The 22,594-nt window shown below is 29.5% G+C and overlaps 2 protein-coding genes across 2 annotated transcripts in view; one reads left to right on the top strand and one right to left on the bottom strand.

Moving 5' to 3' along the window:
- Positions 1-765: 765 nt before the first annotated feature.
- Positions 766-1,976, bottom strand: LOC136986498 (sperm-associated antigen 1-like). Its single transcript, XM_067284050.1, has one exon. The coding sequence runs from the start codon at positions 1,948-1,950 to the stop codon at positions 970-972; it is 981 nt and encodes a 326-aa protein (XP_067140151.1). The 5' UTR covers positions 1,951-1,976; the 3' UTR covers positions 766-969.
- A 202-nt stretch (positions 1,977-2,178) lies between these two features.
- LOC136986476 (ankyrin repeat domain-containing protein 12) overlaps positions 2,179-22,594 on the top strand; it is a 78,550-nt gene continuing 58,134 nt past the window's right edge. Inside the window, 3 exon segments of the mRNA XM_067284013.1 lie at positions 2,179-2,301; positions 16,632-16,757; positions 16,839-16,977. The gene's annotated coding sequence lies outside the window, so the exon portion shown is untranslated.

The following is a 22,594-nucleotide window of genomic DNA, read 5'->3' as shown; positions in this document are numbered from 1 at the left end:
TAAGAGAATCGGATTCGCTGCTAGTGTGCCAGTGTATTTCCTCCTCTAAATTATCCTCAATTTCCCGAAAATGATTTGTCAGATTCCTCCCCATACTCGTCTTCCATTTCTGAATTAATCCATTGCCTTATCTGCTCCTCTTGTCTCCTCAAATCCATCTAAAAATAAAAAATATAGGATATGAAAATAATAAAAATATATATAACAAAAACGAAAAAAAAACGATCATTGTATCAAAAGTACACATTATATCGCCAGTCTTCAATTATTTCATTAGACATATATTCAAATAGATATAATTATCCTGAATATAAAAAAAACATTCTGTATCAACCTATAAAACAATAAAAATAAATGTAATGTACTGTACATACATACCTTTGCAACAAAGTTACATAGTAACTAAACTTTCGTCGAGCGGACAACAGGGATGGCTGTAAGTCAATTTCTAATTGACGCGTGGACGCAATTGCATCACACACTGCACTGTTTCTTCGAATTATTAAGGTAGAGAAAGAATGACCGGCAAAGGGCACGGGGAAGTTTATGAACTTCACTTTCGAGTGGAGGTGCGTCGTCGCATGGACGAATGATTAATGCTACCATACACTAATTTTCACTCCATCTCAAAACCTAACCTAACCGAAACCGAGTATGAGAATTTTTTCCACTTTTATTATCTACTCGTAAACTTATTCAATCCATTCCTATCCTTTCTCTTCCAAAGCAGGCATTTGTTATTTAGTAGTTGCATTTCTTTTAACATGTCTCACAAAAATAACATACGAAAATAAAATTATTTTTCAAAATTTAATAAAAGAAATACTGTATCAGGCATAACATTATATTAAATATTTAAAAATAACAATATATATATATATAGATTATAGTGTTTTAAAACATAAATATCGGCTATTTGCCAAGTTAATAACTTAAAATAAATAAATAAATATTAAACCGATAAGAAATTTATATTTCTTCAATTAAAAGTCTTGTTTTTTGTTCTCGTTTATTTTGCGGTAAATTCTTTCTCATTTCCAAAACCAACTTTTGTGCCGTTTGGTTATTCGGCTCCAATTCTAATACCGATTCGAAATCCTTTAGAGAATCTTCGTAATTCAAGTTACATTTATAAGCGGTTCCCCTTCTTAACAGTGCTTTAATATTTTTGGGTTCGCGTAACAAAACTTGATTACAATCTTCTATCGCGGCGTTATAATTCTTCATCTTAATATACGTCTGGGCCCTGTTGTTGAGAGTGACGGGATCTAAAAGGGCAGACAGGCTCCGGTCGTAATACAGCTTGGCTTCTTCGTAATCTCCCGCGGCATACGCCTCGTTTCCTTTAAGTCTTTCGTGTTCGGCTATAAGCGAGCGTTCTTCTCTGCTCGCGTCCAAACCATCGACGGCAGGGCCAATTTTGGGTTTGGCAACCGTCGGATTCGGCTTTTCGTCGTCGTCCAATTTATCCAGTTCTTTCCGGACGTCGAACCTATCCCATTCGGCGTAAGTGGCGGGTTTTACTTTTCTTATTTTATTAGCGGTTTCTTTATTTTTGGGATTAATGACCGCTTCCACTCTACGGATATCCGGTAATTCCCATAGATCTTGATTATGTTTTCGCAATTCTCCTTCCAGTATCTTCATTTGATCGATTGATTTCTCTAAGTCTCGGAGGAGACTTTCTTTCTGATCAACTGGTAATTCAGACGAATGACAGGCGGCAGTTTGCTGACGTAACAGCTTATTCTTTGGGTCTAATTGGTGTAGGCGTTGTTCGCACCTTTCGGTCAATTGCGGGTAGAAACCTTCCTCTCCCGACCTCAATATTCTTAATATACGGCTAATTTCCGCGACGTCCGAACAATTTTCTATATATTTAAAGTCTAAATGCTCGATCGGAATAGAGAATTTCTCTAATAAAGTTCTCTTTTTATTACAAGAGGTCATTTTCCCACTCTTGCGTATCGACGACGCAATCGATCGCGATCGATAAAAATTTTAATATTTTTCCATTCGTAATCGATCAGTTACGTATTTACGCGCCCATAAAAATAATTACGTTAAATTTTAATTATTTATTTATCGTAACGTCTTTCGGTTACGAAGAAAATAATAATAATAATAATTAAAAAATATATATATAATAATTAAATTTCGATTTAATTCAGTTTTATCCTCGAGAGGGAGCCACCCGCGGCTTTTTCTTCGTGTCCTTTGTGGTCGCTGCAGATGTGAAAAATCAAATAATTAAATCGACAAAATGTCAATTTACTAAGCGGAAAGAAAGGCATTTTATACGTAAGTTTGATTATTCAAACGATGTTTAAACGTAATACTTAGTTTATAATTATAAATTTCCTAGTTTAGAAGGGAAAAACAAGAAAAGATTCCTTCTTAATTGTATTATTTATCATTTAAATTGGCATTTTTCCCCCTTTTTTAAAGCAAAAATGCAGCCTTAGATTCGTATTTTAACGTGATTTTTCTAATATTTACATCGTCCTGTGCTGCGATTACACAATGATTACAAATATGTGGTAAAGGACCTTTAAAAATAATAATAAAAAATAAAAAAATAAATACCTGTTGAGTAGCCAGAGGAAAAGAAAGTATTATTATTATTATTATTATTGTTTTTGCTGTAAATTAAATTCATCAAATTAATAAACTATAATTATGACAGTAGTTATAGTTTCTTTCATATGTTAAATAGGTTGTAGATGATTATGCTGTTGCATGTTTTGGGGATGTTTACCTTTTATGTAATCTTTAGTTTATGTATTTTACAGCTTTATTGGACGTTTATAAAGATAATAGAGAAAAATAAGTATTTTTATTTGTTCAATATTTTCTCCATTTGGAATATAACTTGTGCAGTATGATATCTTTCTTCTTTGATCCCTAGCTAGCATTTCATTGGGGGTGTCTGTGCAACCGGTGCCGCAGGAAGTTGAGCCTTCTCCACAATGCTCCTCCATTGCCCTCGATCCATGGCTGTCGCTTTTGCCTGCTTCAGATCAAGCCATTGGTTCTTGAGGTCTGCATTATGATATAAAGACACTGAACACACCTTTGGTGTCTTTATATCATATATACCACAATATATGAAGTCCAGAGTCTTTAGATCGTATATATCACAGTCTATATACTTTGACTATTACGGGTGCAGTGTGATGCTCGGTGGTTCAGCTCGGGGGCCAAGGGGCATTCTTCGAAGAAAAAGAAAAACAAACACTAAAAAATTTTTTCAAAAATATTTTCTTAAAATTCATTTTTTTTATTACTTATATTGTGTTGTGTCTTCTATTTCTATATTACTAATGAATTGGTGGTCACATAAGGTGGAAATTTTAGTGAATTCTCATAAAAAATTTCGGTAGATGTTCACCTAGGTAGGTATTGTGTTTAACAATTTAGCCCATGCAACTGTGCCAGCTTTGAGTAGCCCACTTGACTGTTCATGGAGTACTTGATGTTACATAGTTTTAGTGGGGTGTGGGGCTTGCCCCCATCTGGGCACTGAGGTGCGAGCGATAGCAAGCACCAAAGTGCACATCTACATGCGAAGCATGTAAAATAGTGGTAGACTGATACGTGTTAAAAACTGACCTTCGGAGACGAATATCACGTCAAGGGTCAACAATTGTGAGGGTGGTGTGATTTATGTAAAAAATACAAAGTAAAACGTCGATTTCACTAAAAAAGTAGTGAAAACGATCAGGAATCCGTTAATGGAAGCTGCATTAGGGCTACCTAGGTGAACATTTACCAAAATTTCTTTATCTGCCCAACTCTGCTTCCCCAAAATTAAATCCTGAATGTGTCACTGATGATGCTTGTCTCTAGATTCTTTTGTTTGTATATATAAATTATTTTGGTTTTCTAGAAACTGCTGCCGATTTCAATTATTAAATATTTTAATTATATGCAAATTCAAAATAGGCGATGTTCTTACATTTTAAATTGCAAATTTCAGATGTAAGAAGTAGGCCTACTTCAAATTTAGTCCCAGTCATATGCTAAATAGGTTATGTATTATTATGCTATTTTGCATGTTTCGGGCATGTTTACCTTTATATGATTTTTGATTTATATATTAAGGACTTTATTGGACATTTATAAAGATAATAGAGTAGAAAAAGCATATTATTATATTCAATATTTTCCCCATTTGGAATATAACTTGTGCAGTATAATGCTTGTCTCTAGGTGCCCTTACTTTATATATAGATAAATTATTTTGGTTTTCTAGAAATGCTGCCAACTTCAATTATTAAATATTTGAATTTTATGCAAATTCAAAATAGGCCTTGTTCTTACATTTTAAATTTACAAATTCCAGATGTAAGAACTAGGCCTATTTCAAATTGAATCCCTTTCATATGTTTAAATAGGTTATGGATTATTATGCTATATTTCAAGTTTTAGGCATACAGTAATTACATTTATGTAATCCTTGATTGTATTCCTATATTGAAAAACTTTATTGATTGTTTACAAACTTCATAATGAGCATTTATAAAGATAATAGTGAAGTAAGAATAAACATTCAATCCAATAATCTGAATTTTAATTAAAACCGAATGAAATGCTGGATTATTGGTTTATATTATGGCTAATTTTAAAAATTTAATCACTAAAATTAGCCTTAATATAATCTGAGGATAAGCATTTTATTTATTTTTCTTATTTGGAATATAACTTACACAGTATAATGCTCATCTAAATAATACAGTATAAATGCCCTTAATTATTCTGGTTTTATACAAACTACTACTGATTTCAAGCATTTTATATATTAATCATAAGTGTTTTTTAGTTTCTAATTATTTTAATTATATGAAAATTCAAAATAGGCCTAGTTTGTACATTTAAACCTGCAAATTTCTGACGTAAATGCTAGGCCTATTTCAGATTTGATCTCTTTAATACGTTAAATAGGTTACGAGTTGTTATGCAATATTAGATGTAATATGTTTTAGTAGGCAAAAATATATAAAATGAATTTTTATTTTGATACTATAATTTTTGATTATACATTTAAGAATCATAGGCCTATTATAAATGTATTATCATTAGAATTAATAAGATTATTATAGCAGAATAAATTGCATATCTCATTCAATAGTTCTTCCATTTGGAATATAATGCCAATCTACTGATGCTTTTCCAACTAAAAATGTAAATATAAAAATTATTTTTTAGTTTATTTATTTATTTATTTCAATTTATTTAATTATTTTAATAGAAGCACGTTAAAAAGAAATACTTCAGTTGGAAATTTGTCTTTTTTTTTTTTTTTTTGTAGTATCCAAAATATACATTTTTCTGTAGAGTGCTATTTGAAATTTTAAAGTTGCCCATGGCTTCCTATTAAGAGAGTGAGAAACAACATAATTTTATCATAAATTATTGTTATGAAGCTCCTTCGAAATCATAATGGTTTGCATCAGTCAAATTGTTCTTGAGTTATTATTAGCTTGTAACACTTTTCAATGGATACTGTGTGTGCGCACACAACAAACCATTGTTAAAGTAATTGTTTATTTAATTAAATTGTCTACTTATGACCTACTAAAGTATGCATTTTATTCTTAATCATAAAATTTGAATATTCTGCTATTTTTTTTATGTGATTTAAACATATATATATATATTGATTTATTTATTAAATTCTTTGTCATATACTATAAAGGTTATTGAATGTATGTATTTATGTAAAGATATGCTTATCTGTTCATTCAGATTATTTATATTGTGTATGCCAGGTTATTGATTTGCAACCTCAGATTAAACAGTTAAAAATCTTTTCTTTAGAATACTGAAAAAGGTGATGATAGCATATTTTATGTATTGAATATATCAAGAATTTATTTAAAGCTATGCTAAGATTAGTCTTTTTTGTTTTTTTTTTTTTTATATAAAATTAATAATAAAACTATCGACACTGATTTTAAAAATAAATTTGTTCTAAAGTTTTGAAGCACTTGTGCCTACAAATTGGGATATTAATATTTTATTTATATATTTTCATATTTTGAAGATGAGTGATTGAAGGTGAATAAAATTCGGTTAATGTAACCCTTGGTGCCAAGATGGCGGCTCGTCTCTGATTCCAGCAAGGAAACAGTGGGACGCACGCTCTAACCTAACCTAACCCATTCTAATAATTTGGTTGCTAATAATTATGGTAATTTATTAGAATATGTTAGGTTAGAACGTGCGTCCCACTGTTTCCTTGCTGGAATCAGAGACGAGCCGCCATCTTGGCACCAAGGGTTACATTGACCTAAAATTCTTTGTTTCTAAAAGCAATATTGATAATTTTTAAATACTGAAATAATTTTTTTTGGTAAAAATCAGTGTTTACTTTTATAATATTTTATACATTTAGAAGAATGAAACCATTTTCTATTGTTTTGTTTTTCCTCAAATGCTCTTTTGTAAATCTCATAAAGAGATGAATAATGCTAGATTTTGAAACAAACAATAGAATATTTCAATTTTTTAAAATATTAATTATATATAAAATAAAAGAAATAAAATATATTACATTCCCTTATTTGACCTAAAATTAAGTAATATAATAGTTTCTCTGTTTTGATAAATAAAATACTTTAAAAATTAATTAAATATTTTCTAATACTTTAAGATTATAATAGAATTTTATCTATGAAATTAGATAGCGGAGTACTTTATTTAAATTATAAATTTAATAAATATTTGATTGTTTATCGAATTATATAACGAAACATTTTATTTATCAAGTTAGATAACAAAGTCATAGTTCATAGGTTATCTGATATTATGTTAGTTATTTTTAAACTGATGAAAGCATAAGTATCAAAATTGTTTTTAATGTAAATCTGATAAAATAGGAATCTGGGAACAACACAAATAATGTAACAGGATAAATATATAATGAAGCACGTTACGTTTTTAATTCTTATATTTAATTAGCTGACCCGGCCACGCGTTGTTGTGGCTCAAAATGTATCTATTATAAATGTGTAACACTTCCCCGTGGGGGGAATTTCAAAAAATCTCTTTTTAGTGTATATTCTGTTGACGTCACCTATTAAAACGCAATTAAAAACGCAAAAAACCGCATGTAAAATAGTATAAATAGAAGCCGAGTTCTTCACGGTAAGCCTTAATCCCGTCCATCTCCCCCCGTAGGGAGAATTTCGACATGTATATTATATAAAAACACGTGCGTATTCGAATGCAACGTTGTGTCAAAATTTTAAAGGAATCTGTAGGAACAAACAAACGTTGTATTTTATTTATATAGATAGGTAGAAAATGATCTGCTTAGGTCCATTCTCACAGAAAAGCAAACTTAGGTCGTCTGAAGTTAGCGCCATCTGTTGGACATAAAAGCCTTAATCCATATATAAATATAATATTGAAAGGGGGGAAATGATGATTTTCACATATGCCACAAACCTTCGCGGGAATGTATTAAACAACTTCCCAAAGTTTCATGGCAATCGGATAAATTGTGTGGTAATGCATGAAGGACAAACACACACACACACACACACACATTCGTTTTTATATATATAGATTATTAGAAAATTTCTTACAAATTATCATACTAAATATATTATTTTTTTGTATTTTTTATTTATAGAAAATAGGCATAGGTCTATTTGGTTAATGTTATACAATCATTGCCGAAAGTTTGTAAACACTTTGAATAAGTTTCAGTAATTTTATTGTCAGTCTAAGCAAATGTTAATTGTTAATCCTTTCTTACTCTCAGATTTTTTTATCTATTGATGACGACATTACAATACAGTGAAACCTGCTAATGTGACACTGAAGGGATCAGCTTAAAGTGGTCACCTTACACAGATGGTTACATTAGCAGACTTCACTGTAATTATAATACTACAGTGAAATAATGAAAGTCCAGTCTAATTGGGGCCAGACCCATTTGGATTTTTAAATAAGTATGAATAAGCATTTTAAGTACTAAAACTCCAAATAGTCCTACACTGTAAATCAAACTTAGGTGTTTTAAGGTTTAGCTAGCATTTTGCAGGAAATGTAGGAATTACTTAACAAGGATTCAAAATATAATTTACAGAATCACTACATTCGAACGAAATACACTAATTATAATTTCAAAATTAAAAAAAAATTACAAATTCTGAATGACTTAGAACAACAACATTACCATTGAAAGGACTTAGTATTCATTTTTTGATGGCTAAATCTGGATTTTTGATATTTCACTGTATTTCATTCAATGTTTCCAAACTTTTTCCGTGATTGTGCGATATAAATTATAAGCTTTAATAACTAAAACTTTTGGCAATAGTTTTGGATTGTACAAGCATAAGCAAATGTGCACTTGCTAGGCCCTTTTTTATATAAATTTATATAATGTAAAGCTTGTATCACACAATATATAAGATCTCTAATTTTTATAATAACAGGACTAAGAATAATTAGGCAGGTTACATGACTCCACGATAAGTATAAAGTGTAAGAGAAGCCAAATGATTATTGGATTAAATTGGGTTGCATTACGGTCACTACTGATTATTAAATACTGTGTAATTTGGCACTAGAGATAGGCATTAGGCACCATCTCTTATTAGGTTTAATAATTATAATTAATAAATTAATATTTATTAAATAGTATAGATGTTTATGTAAGTGTAAAGGAATTCCAGAATCACTGAAGAAGTCAGTTTTCTTTCATATTAAATGTTTTCCTGGACTACACGTCTCATCATTAGATCCTACAGAAATTGGAAAAAATAACAACAGAGAGGTTTTCTTTGTTCCAATATCTATAGGACCTGGTGATGAGATATGTAGTCCAGAAAAGCATTTTAATATGAATGAAAATGTAGACTCTTTCTAGCTTTTCTCATACTTTATACTGGACTAAAACTGACTATTGACAAATATATAATGTATGTTTTCTGTTACATTTTATAATATGTATTTATATTTTGTATATAATTTTTTCCATTTTTTTAATAGGTGGTGATGATAAATTTTATAATTAATAACTTAGATCTGTTTGGTTAATTCTATATGTATATATAAAGGGCTGGATTTATATTTTTTAGGCCCTAAGCTGACAAAAATTTGAGATTCCTTTCACAATATTTTTAATTGTATAAAAGACAAATATGTCTATTTACACAGGTTATTAATACATAGCAAAGTCTATTAAATTATTTAACTTTACAACATGTGCAATATAAATTAAACAAAATATAATATAAAATAAAAACATAAAAATATGTTTAACATGTGTATTCACAATGTCATTCGAGGACTATAGCTAAGACAGGAAAAATTATTTGATTGCCACGCATCAACTTAAATAATTTATCGCCTGAAAGTGATCCAAATGCTCGAGATAATCACGGTGTCGTACTAATCATCCATTAGCGATTAAAATCATAGATTCTATTGTAAGTAATCAAAATTTCCTTACTGCTTTCAAACAGTTAAAAACGTAAATAGGCTATGAAAACCGGCAGCCATCTTGGCAACCTTTGATTGACAGAGGTGAATTTCAATTGCTTTTTTACAGGGTAGCATAAAAAATTTTCTCTGTTCAATTTTTTTCTAAATTGAGAGGCCCCGAGCTTTAGCTTATTTAGCTTGACGATAAATCCGGCACCGTGTATATAGACCTAATGTTAAGTTCAGTCTTCAGCAGCAATTTTAGTGCGAGGTTCTTCGACAAATGTGAACTTGCTAAACATATTTTACAAAAATTTATGTGATGTAAAGTCTGTATCACATAGTACTTGATGTTAGAAAAGATCTAGGACCCTAACTAGTAGTTAGTTTCAGAGTACTGAACTAAAATTGAATATTTATGTATTACTTTAAAAGTATGAGGCCTTAGACTGTTGTATCATTCCTTAGACTGTTTTTTACATTTGTTTTTAAATGAGGCTTTTATCATTATCTAGATGGCTAAATAGGTTATAAGGTGTGTTTCAAATTTATACGGACACGAAAAAATTAAAGTGAAACACAAATTTGCTGCATTAAGTGACAAATGTTTTATTAAAAATAATATGGATTTACATGTTTCTACACTGCAAAAGAAGAATTTTAATCAAACATTAACATTTTGTCACTGAAAATAATGTTTATGAAACTCTTATACAAAAAAACTGTTACATATTTATCCGGACAGGTTTCAAATTGCAAAGTTTTCTTACAATTTAATGGCCAATGTAACCACCATTTAACTTAATTACATTAAATACTCGATTAGGCATTGTTTCAATTAGATTCTGAAGGAATTCAATCTTAAGTTTATCCCAAGCATCTGAAATTGCTGCCTTCAAATCATGAATTGTGGAAAACTGCTTTCCATTGGCATAAACTGTACGAACCATCATCCCCCAAAGATTTTCCATCGGATTCAGGTCAGGGCTTCTAGCAGGCCATGTCATCAGATTAATATTTTTACGTTTAAACCACATTTTTGTTGATTTAGAGGCATGCACAGGGGCATTGTCTTGTTGAAAGATCCAATTTGGTCCACAAATATTTGGTCCAGCTTCCAATAAATGATCTTCAAGCATGCCTTGATACTTCTTTGAATTCATTCTTTGAGTTATAAATGCTAAATCTGTGGTTCCGTTGAATCCAAACGCACCCCACACCATTATTGATCCCCCACCCATTTGGCGTTTTGAAAAAATTTGTTTTTCGGTTCTTAAATCGTGCCAATAATACTTCCAACCGTCTGGACCATCTAAGTTGAATTTTTTTTCATCACTGAACAAAACTTCAATCCATTCTTCGGACCATGTCATGTGTTTTTGTGCCCAATCAAGTCTGTCACTTTTGTGCTTTAATGAAAGTGGTGGCATTACGGCTTTTTTTCTGAATTTTAACATTGGAGATGTATTTAAAACTCTCCACACTGTTGTGCTGCTACAAGGCAAGTCTAATTCTTTTTTTATTTTTCTTACTGATGTTTGTTTTGTGGAGCAAACCTTGATGATTTGTCTACAATCTCGAGGAGTAAGCTTGGGTTTTGGACCTGTCTTGAATTTTGGTACATCCTTGCCACGTCTTTTTGATAAATAATCACCAACAGTTGATTTTGGACGATTTATATATGCTGCAATTTCTCTTATTGACTTGCCTTGTGATTTATAGGCATCAATCTTCCCTTTTTCATAATCAGATAAATTCTTTGTTCTACCCATTTTAGAACGTTGAACAACATAAAGAATTTGTATTACAATTAGATATGTAAGCTAATTTGCATATTTCAATGCTTGAAACTAAACAATATTCTGTTTAAGTCATAAAATGAGTGCCTGTCCGGATAAATATGTAACAGTTTTTTTGTATAAGAGTTTCATAAACATTATTTTCAGTGACAAAATGTTAATGTTTGATTAAAATTCTTCTTTTGCAGTGTAGAAACATGTAAATCCATATTATTTTTAATAAAACATTTGTCACTTAATGCAGCAAATTTGTGTTTCACTTTAATTTTTTCGTGTCCGTATAAATTTGAAACACACCTTAAAGGAAGGCTAACATTATAATCATTGTGTTGTTCCTGAGGTTTAAAAATGACAAGAAATAGACGTTAAATATGTAAAAAAGAAACTAAAAAACAGTTAATATCTTTAACTGTTTACGCAATCATTTTCAGATATAATGATGAAGTGAACGCGAAATGATAGTTACATAAAGATTAGTTAAATGTTTAGCAAGAAAACTTTACAAATAACAAAGAAAAATCTGTAAGTCTGAATACGATATTTATAAAAAGTGGCAAAGAAAACAATGGAAATAATAAAATAGGTAACGAGTCAGTCATTTAATAATAGAAATTTTCAATACGTCAATAAATTATTAGTCGTTCTGCTATTTAGATAGTTCTTTTTGTCAATTTGTTTTAACCAAATGACCAAATCAGGTTCATTGAGCCATAATCTGGCTGATTAAATATGTAGATATTATGTAATTTAGACTGAAGGTTGACAATTAAGTTGCCATCTTGTATTAAATTTAATAATTAAAGTCTATTAACTCTAATGTAACTGGATAAATGCTAAATTACAAAACCAAACTCCAGCAGTTTTAAGATAAAATTTAAGTTTAATAAGACAAATTAACATTCCATTTTCAAATGTAACCCGACATGTAATTTACCATTGTCGGGTTACATTTGAAAATGGAATGTTAATTTGTCTTATTAAACTTAAATTTTATCTTAAAACTGCTGGAGTTTGGTTTTACAATTTAGTATTTTAATAATTAGAATTAAATTATTAATTTTTAGATTATTCTGGAAGAAAAGACCAATTTTAAGCAGCAACTCAATTGAACCTGCAACTCCTACTTACCACGCAGATCCATTGCAGTTATGCACCTAGATCTTTGTTTGATCTCTTTCAGACCAATTAATATAGAAGATACAACCATTCTAGTCATTCGCTGCACTGATCGGGAGACAGTTATGTGGTGAATTAATAATTCAGGCACATTTTGTTTTATATTTTATGTGGTTTTAGAAATTTATTAACATCTGTGATCTTTTTATTATAGATTTATCACAAGAATTTTGATGTTGTTTTAACATTTTGTATAATACTGATACTGAATAGTTGAATTGATATGCACGTATAGACAGTTTGGCTCATATATAGCAATGGAATTTAAGATCTAAAGAAATTTAAATATAAAATTATCGAGAGATGTTACTTATTTTGTTTTAATATCTAACTAACGTATCAAAGAAAGTATTTTATAATTGGTTAAAGAAACTTTATACCTGTACATTTTATTTATGGTTGAATTTTACATTTGAAGAACTCTCTTAACATTATATGGTTGTATATTACTTTTCTGGCTGTTATAACATAATACAAGAAAGTATTGTAATCATATCAAATTTGACCCTGTGGGTTTTTACAAATCTCAATGTTTTGAGATTCCTAAACCCAAAAATAGAGGATTTCCAGGGGGGTGTGTGTGTGTTGTCATGTTTCATTTAATATATCAGAATGGGATAAAGATTAAGAAATTAAATTTGGCTTGGTAACTTGTACGTGAGGGGCATTGATACTATAAAATTTCGTAGTATGGAACTCAAGGTGATGGGAAGATAGAGAGGGAGTCACGTCATATTTGCTGGTAGCTACTATCAGGCTCTTTTGTTGATCTTCTTTGAGAATTTCATGACAGTGGTTTGACATTTATTGAGAGAATTCTGCATGATTGGCATGAATACACTTTTAGAATTACAGTGGACCCTTGATATAATGCACATGTTGGGCAGGAAACAACACCCGCGTTATAAGGTGAACCGCGTTATACGGAGCAGCGCGGTGTAACACGGTTCACCTCTTTACTTTAGCAATAATGTCAAGCTTTATTTTCACACTGTAAGCTTTTCTTTTACTCATCATGCATACAATAATTAAACACTATTCAAAATACATGCAGGAACTCAATACATACACAATTACTCAATACGCAGTAACAATAAAATGCGCTACTCACTAACGCCGCACGGACCTGTATAAACGTGTTTGAGCTTATTTCCCGCGCTATAATGGAGTGCGTGATATAGTGAGCAGCACTATAATGAAGGTCCACTGTATATTGATGTCTTTTTTTTTTTTTTTTAATGAAGTTTTGGCATTTTAAATTAGAGATATCTGAAGTATCTTATTATCTGACTTAAGAGAACTTGAAATGTATTGGATAATATAAGAATTGAATAGATCATACCTTATTTTTTGTTTACAATGTAATTTTGAATAAAAAATATAAAAACATGTATATACTTAAATACTAAATATATAAATATGAGGAAAGATTTGGAATCTTGAATACACAGTAGATTCTTCTCAGAGTCCAGCTTGGATGACATATAGCAAAGTCACTTAGCTAAATAAATGTATCAAAAACTGGAGTATGTTTACTTTTATGTACTTCAAAACAATAAATCATAAAAAGAAAACAGAAGCTTTTAATATTAAATAAATTTAAAAACAAATTAAAAGAACTCTTTATGTTATTCCTATGTAGTAGCTAAATAATAGCATTGTTTAGCTACTACATTATAATCTTTGAATTGTGTTTTAAATTTATAATTTGAATAATTTATGGAAAAATTGAATTTGAAATTCAAAATATTATATCCAAGATCAAGTACTTTTCAGGATGAGAATATTTCTTGAACGTTGTTATAAAATTTGATTGTTTGAGTACTGCAATGAAGTGTAAGATAATTTATTGGTAATTTCTTTTGTCTACAATGAAGTCATTCATTAAAAAAAAAATTCAAGCTAATTGAAAGACTATTGTGAGCATTCATTTTATTTATCCACTTTGTTTGTTTGTTTATTTTTCAAATATGCTTCTTATTTATTTATCTCTGTTTTGACAGTATGATGATTCAGAAAGACTGTTTTCAATATAAAAACTATTTATTTATTTTAAAAATAACGTACTGTCATACTACCAAGCTGTTATCAACATTACATCTGTTGCTATCATCTTATGTCACACACATACAGGTGTGCCACTAGACAACCAACAAATGGACAATCTGAACTTTAAGTCTGGTGATAAATTTAGCTTTATGAAATTTGTTAAGTTACTTTTTGAATTGTAACTTTAATCAATCTTTTTGATGATTGTATATGACAAGGGTGGCCAAACCTTGTCACAATAGAAGCCATACACTGTCTATTGGAAATACACGAGAGCTACATCCTCTGTTGGAATGCCTATTGGAGAGCCTCATCATCTCTTGATAGTATTTTAACTATATATAATATAATTATCAATGTTACTTTACTTTGTTTAACATCATGAAGTACCAGTAATAGTTTTAACTCCTTCAACTTTATGAATACAAACTAGGCTTTCAATTGTCTGTTCGACATTAAGTTGAGAATTATACTTACAACTTCTGTGGATATTATACTATATAATAGTTAAAAAACTTGCAAAATTATTGTGTGTGTAAGTAGTACATACCAAGTTTATAAAAAGCAGTTGTGTAAGTATATGAAAGCCACAATGGGTCTAAGAAGAGCCACATGTGGCTTGCGAAATACAGTTTGGTCACTCTTGGTATGTGACAATTAAGGTAAAGTATTAAATAAATGAAATAATTCTTACTATTTTATCATGAAAGAAAGAAAATGAGTATTTTTATTATATTAATACTAGTATTTTAATATTGAAAAATGGGTCAGTATATTGTTACATCATTATTGTATTCCATTTGATTGCATTTTTGTATTCCATTCTTAAAAAGTGTTTCTTAATAATTTTATAGATAAATGTAAATTAATTGTTATGTTAAATGTTTTTGTTTCATAATTTTACTTATTACTATGTTAAAATAGCTTTATTATTTAACTAATTTTTACTTTTAATGGTGATATGCAGTATTGTGATATAGTTACAGAGCTGTTGAGTGCTTGTATGAGCCTAGACATAAAGCAGGTTCTGTTTGCCTTTTCTTTTTAATGAATAAAATACATAATGTATCTTTGTTAGTAAGAAACAATCTTCTGTAGAACAGTATATCATTGGCAAATAATTTAGAAAAACACTAAAGTAGTCATTTGAACACTTTAAACACAAAATTGTTTGGAATTTGCTTAATTCTTTCAAGACAAAATTAGTCAAAGTGAAAATTGTTTGACTGGTTTTACTATACAAATTCCTCTTGTAGACGGAGGGATAAAACAATTTTGTCTCTTGGTACTGTACATAGAAGAAAAAAATTTTCAAAGCTTAAAAGAGTTAATGCAGTGAATAATACAGACTGTTAATAATAATTTAAAATAAGAAACTTCACAAAATACACAGAACAAAACCTTGTTAACACATTAAATAGATGTGATAGTTAAATGAATATAATACATTTAACGTGTTAGTTTTTTCTTATGAAATTGGTTTAAATTCTCTTTAAGTAACAGTCTTTTATAATTTCAATGAAATGAATTATTTTAAATAACGGCTACTGAGGGGGAAAGCCGGCCAGTCCCAAGCCCAGTAAATGGTGAGGTAAATGTCAGGAAAGGCATCCAAGTATAAAATTTATATGCCAAAACCATAAGGAATAATATATAAGAGAGAATATGAGAGAGTTTGGGTATACCTTGCAAGCACTGCATAGTGACATCACCCGAAAACTTCAAGAAATGAGCTCAGGTTACCAAACCAAGGACAGGTTTGGCTAAAGTTAGTCAAATGAAAGGAAAAGAGGAGGATGTTTTTTGTCTTGTTGTTCTTTTTGTGCATTCCAATTTATAACATTGTTGACCTTGTAGTAGATCTTGTCTAAGTTCTGAAGTTATTTGTCAGGTTTACATTGAACTTATTTACTGGCATTAACAAGGTTTCGTTTTGTGCACTTTGTTATATTTATCTCTCCAGTTAAGTGAAGAAGATAATTTTACAGGAAGTTCACTCTGATAAAATGTAGAATTGATTCTTCATATAAAATTTAAATAAAATTTATGAAGATTATTGTGAACCATACCCTTAAAATAAATCCTGCTACATTAAATGAACTATATTATTAATTTTTAACTATTTTGAATGCTTAAACATTAAAATAAATTATTTTTAAATTTCAGAATGATTCCATTACACGAAGATTGTAAGTATTGTTGGACACGAGCAATCACTTTTCAAGTTGGCATATTCAAGTAATACTTGATGATATGCCACTCGACAATTCTCGCATCAATGGATTTAAAAAAGTATTTCAAATTTCATTAGTCATTAATAATTAATTAACGACTTGAAATTTAATAAAAAATAAATTTTCTTTTCTTTTTCAGTTGATTGAATTTCTGAGAGATGATATAGACATCAGTCTTAAAACAAGATTCTTTAAAACATCATTAATGCAAATCCAGGTATAAAATATACAACAGATCATTAATGTTCCATTATTGCTTTGTTCTGCTAGCATTCAAGGTTTGTAAATTAATCTCTGTGTTAGAAGTTTTTTTTATTTGGAATCAATGTATAAACTCCACAAGCAAATTGAAAGCTAGAGATAATGCTTTAATGGAGAAAAAATTTACAAAAGCAGCACAAAGTTCAAAAACACTAAGCATTCGAGTAATTCACATTACTCCAACTCATTGACAGGAACGTCAAATGGAATATCATTTCTACGGAGACTATTATCCTTCTTGCTTACATCCAAAACAATAGCTGCGTTCAGCAGACTCGACAATTGCAAAGCAGTTGAGTACTTTTTTGCCGAACGCCTGCTGTTTTGGAACATGTTTGGTATTTTAACATCACATTTATTAGCAACTTTCATTTACACTATCTATCGCTACCTGAAACTGACCTATGATGACTGCTTTTTGTTCCAATGCATACATCACTCGTTCAGCAGATGTAACTACATAACACTTACATTCAAGTGCTTTCAAGGGTTCCTGATGATGAATCAGGAACACTTGAAATCACTTGAATGCTTAGTGTTTCTGACTTTTTTCTTTGTGCTTTTTGTAAAGTTTTTCACCATTTAAAGCATTATTTCTTGTTTTCATTTGGAATCATTTAATTCTGGTATTTATTAAAATATTCTGCATGATAAATAAATATGTGAGTACTCAATGTTGTATGAGTTTCGTAATGGAAGTTTCTGAGGTAACTTAGTTTCTTTTTTATCAATTCATTATTATAATTGTTTTGTTCGTTAGCAGTATTTAATGTAAATGATTTATATAAAAATTATATATTTCAGAATCTCAGTCTTGTATTATTTACTTGCCTTGAATGTATAAGTAGAAGATACAATAAATTCTTTATTTTATTATAAAAATATTTTATTAAAGTTTACTATTGTTTAACTCAAATTATTTTATAGTAAATGATAGTTAAAAGTATTCATATTAATCTGCTTAAAATCTATATGAAATGAGATGATAGTTTAGGACTTTGTGCTTTTAAATATATCATTTAATGAGGAGGAAGAGCACGTAAACATATAATAACATTTTATTATCTGTTTACTTGTTTTAACATTGTTAATACTGTATTTCCGCCAGCCCTATTTTACAAAGGAAGAAGAGCCTTTTCTATGTTATAGTATAGGAACAAAATAAGCCTTAAGCAACCCAATCAAAGGATTTTTATAAAATTTAGAAAATAATCTAATAATTTTTAAATAAATTTTGAAACAAATGCCTTTAATAAATAGCATATACTCAAAAATTTTTCTGAATTATATATATACGTGGTACGATCCAAAAGTTCGGGGAATGCAGTAATCTACGACAACAAAAGCATGTATTTGAAGTTACAGCATATGAAATGGATTCTACCAAACCACCTCTACGTGTTCAGGTTAATTTCACCCATGTCATGTGATTAAATCGCGAGCGCTGCTGTTTTTTTCCGGAGATAGTTACCTTTGTCCTGCGACGTAATCAAAGTGGAGTTTCAAGAACAACCTCCAACATTTCGACTTCACCGTGACCTTTCACTGTAGAATCACCGTATACCTTTCTTAGCAAGTTTAAAATCTTCGTAGGTGTTTTACCTAAATGCTGACAAAATTTAATGTTGGAGGTTGTTCTTGAAACTCCACTTTGATTACGTCGCAGGACAAAGGTAACTATCTTCGGAAATAAACAGCAGCGCTCGCGGTTTAATCACATGACATGGGTGAAATTAACCTGAACACGTAGAGGTGGTTTGGTAGAATCCATTTCATACGCTGTAACTTCAAATACATGCTTTTGTTGTCGTAGATTACTGCATTCCCCGAACTTTTGGATCGTACCACATATATATATATCTAATTTGTGTTTTGTTTTTTAATAGCATTTATTACAGGATACTATCAGGACTTTCATCATACCTAGAATATTACATTTTTGTTAAAGTTAATTTTTGTCAGAGTAATATTTTTTTTATTTAAATTTTTAATCATAAATTTTCTTCTCTCTCTCTCTCACTCCTGCTTTTCTCCTTTACAAGTCTAATACCTTAAACACATTATTAATACATCCAGTTTAAATTTGCGAAATTACACATTGTAAAAAAAAGTATGATTTAAAATTTAATTATTAGCGAGGTTGAGACCGAAGTTTTAAACGCAAAAATGTGTACGTCGGATGTTCGGCGCCGCTTTCCTGTAAGCCTAGAAGCTTGACAATGGCATTTGGAATGTCGAGCATGATTCCACTGACTTTCCAAACACCATTGTCAAACTTCTAGGCTTACAGGAAAGCGGTGCCGAACATCCGACGTACACATTTTTGTGTTTAAAACTTCGGCCTCAACCTCGCTAATAATATAAAAAATAGTGTGATTTTAGTTGACAAATTAATGTTATATATATATAAAGCAAAATGTTCTGTCTCCATCGAAGCTGAAACCAACACTTTACAAAAAAGCAGTGTGTAAGTAGGTTGCAGTATTTCTTGAAAGGACCACCCATTAACTTCCTATGTGGACTGGACTCTGCATGAATTTGTGGAAAAAGTTAACAAAGGGGAAGGAAAGTCTTTGCATAGTGATAGGAGACACTAAAAGACTTCTTTTGATTCAGATTTGGAGTCAAAGAAACGGCTATTCATTTGCTTTCGTAACAACTATTCTTTAAGTTTGATTTTTGAGTAACCTTGGTTACATACAGAACACAGATATACAGATTTAGTTTATATATTATTTTTAATAATTGTTATCTGTATATATAAACATAAAAAAGCAAACGGTTTCGTCACCATCACACACAAATAACATTTGAAAATTCCAGAACAACTTTTAAATGGTTTTTAAAAAGTTTTAATTTTCGGCTGATTTGATTTTAATTAGTTTTAATTTTATTTTTAATTTTGGTTTTGGTTTCAGTATAAAGACCAGAGCTTTAATTATTATCGTATTATTTTTAGTTTTATTAGCTGGCTACCTAGTTTAAGCTTAATTAAAAGAAACAATTTCAGCTTCTGAGACAGTGAACATTAACAAATGCGAACCGATTCAGTTGCATTCATCAAAGACGAATTATTGATTATTTTAAGTTTAGATTTTGTTTGTTGTTTATTTTATATTTTAATTTACTTTTTACATTCTTTATATAGTTAAAAATATATATAATTTAATTTAATGTAACAGGAGTTTTTCTTTAAGTGTTTTGAAAACATATTTTCTAACCTTTGAATATTTAAATTGAGAGAATAAATAAATGCATGAATTTATAGCGAATTGTAGACATTGTAAATATCAGTAATTTACTTAGAAAAAATAATTTTCTAGCATGTACCATTATTTAATTAGGTAAATGATAAGTTTTTTTTATTAATAGAAAACTATCTGGAGAAACAATAATAACAATTAATTTTATTTGAAAAAAACAATTATTTTTTCTGCCTAAATGTTAAATACTAAATTTCGGGACGACTGAAAAGATAAATTAATATAATGAATATTATTATTTATTTTGTGTTTTGTTTAACTCTGGTATTAACGATTATATTTTGTTGTATCTTTATATGTGAAATTTAATATAAATTCTTTAACTGTTAAATTTGTATGTAATGTATTGTGTTGTAAACAATATGTAATAATATTAAATTTTTCAAATTTAACATTATTACATATTGAGATTGCCTTTTATGACTTTTTATGGTAAATTCAAAATAAAAACAAGAAGAGACCCATTCGAAGCCAAATTTAATCCTCGCATCATTTGTCGTAGAGAATGGTTTTTGACTATTGAATGGATCTTTTTGATTTTCTTCAAAAATATGTTTTTGACAAATGGTTCGAGGTTTAGTCTCAAATGCTTCCTTCTTTCCAACTTGTGGCACTAAGAGGGCTTTTTAATCCTACTCATTACATGCACGTTTATCCAGGCCCATCATAAGGGCAAGATGGGCCTGTGGAATATATGTACATCAGATTGCCTGTAAAAATTTCTGAGACTTCTTCATCCTGGGTTTGCAGAGCAGCATGTTGATGCTTGTATTGTCTCTGCCATTTGGCTGTCATATCTTGTTTTTCTTAGGTTTGAAAACACTTTAAAGAAACCTATCATAATTATTTTATTATACAGCTTTTAAACCTTTTAAGAACTAAAAATTTGTTTTTAAATTGTTAAATTGATTACAATATCATCATCAAAAAACAATAACTAATAGCATTTTTTGTGATATGAATTGTTAAATTCATTGTTTTCTTATATTTATTCTAATTAACTAGGAAATGGACTGTTAATTTTATCCCCTTTCTAAAGTTTTTTTGAATATATGATTTTTATCAGCCACATAAAGTTAAGGGTTATTTTCTGCTTTAAAACTTAAGACATTTTAAAATTAAAAAAAAAAAAAGGACTTTTTTGTTATCAAAGCAATTTTGTAGTCTTTATTAATTAATTAAAGATTCTAGTCCTTTAAATATTATTATATTAATACAGTGGAACCTTGCTTAATTAGCATAATTTGTTCCAGAATCTTACTCGTAATGAGAAACACTGGTTAAGCAAAAGTTTTTCCCATATAAATTAATGTAAAATACGATAATGCAATCCACACTAAAAAAAAAATACTCAAATATTTTATGTATAACGTTTATTCAAAGAAAATTATACAATATACATTGTTAAGAAGCATGAATTATCCTCATCTAGCACGGAATGAACCAACCTGGAATGCAAATTCAATTTGCAGAAAACAAAAAAAATCACAGATAATACGTCTGATAAAGACGCCAAACGATATACCAAATTCTTGGGCTATGTAAAGGCTATAATTAAATATTAGAAATTAATTAATTTGACTAGAGATAGGCAGTTATGCCGCCATCTCGTATTAAATTTAATAATTATAAATAATTAATTTTATAATTTAGACATTTTTAAAATTTAATTTGGAATTGGTCATTAAATTTAGTACAAGATGGCAGCATAACTGCCTACCTCTAGTCAAATTAATCAATTTCTAATATTTAATTATAGCTTTTACATAGTCCAAGAATTTGACATATTGTTTGGCATGTTTATTATATAATGGGTTATGGTTGTTGATGTTTATACATAATACAGTACGTATGAACACAAGTTTGGAAAAATGTATGATTGTAAGCAGCATTAAGATGCTAGCGGAACGAGTGCTAAACACAGACTGATGTAGCATGCGCACAATCTGGGACTTCTCCTCTCCTTGTCACTTGTTATGCAAAACATTGCTCATTAAGCAGGTCGTCTTTTACAATTCGTTATGTGATGTGCTCGTTAAGCGAGGTTCCACTGTATTAGTCTATTGTGACTATAAATCTATTAATAGGACTTATACTGATCTAACTTAAGGATGAAATTAGAGAGATTGCATCAGTCTCTTGGTTCAAAAGAATAAACTTTTATTTGCACCCGTATACAAAATTTTCACGTATTCTGGACATTTTCGTCCCTCCTCGGCAGATATTTTATTAGTTATATTTCTAAAATACAATTTATCTTTTGTGTTTGGAGGTGTTGGCAGGTTATTATAAAATCAATTTATTTACCAAATATAAATCTAAATCATCAGATTATTTTTGAGTTAAGTCCCAATAATAATAATCATCAAAA

Source organism: Centruroides vittatus, unplaced genomic scaffold (assembly GCF_030686945.1).
Source record: "Centruroides vittatus isolate TY-2023 unplaced genomic scaffold, ASM3068694v2 scaffold_1047, whole genome shotgun sequence".
Lineage (NCBI taxonomy): Eukaryota > Metazoa > Arthropoda > Arachnida > Scorpiones > Buthidae > Centruroides > Centruroides vittatus.
This window is presented reverse-complemented; position numbering and strand designations above follow the sequence as displayed.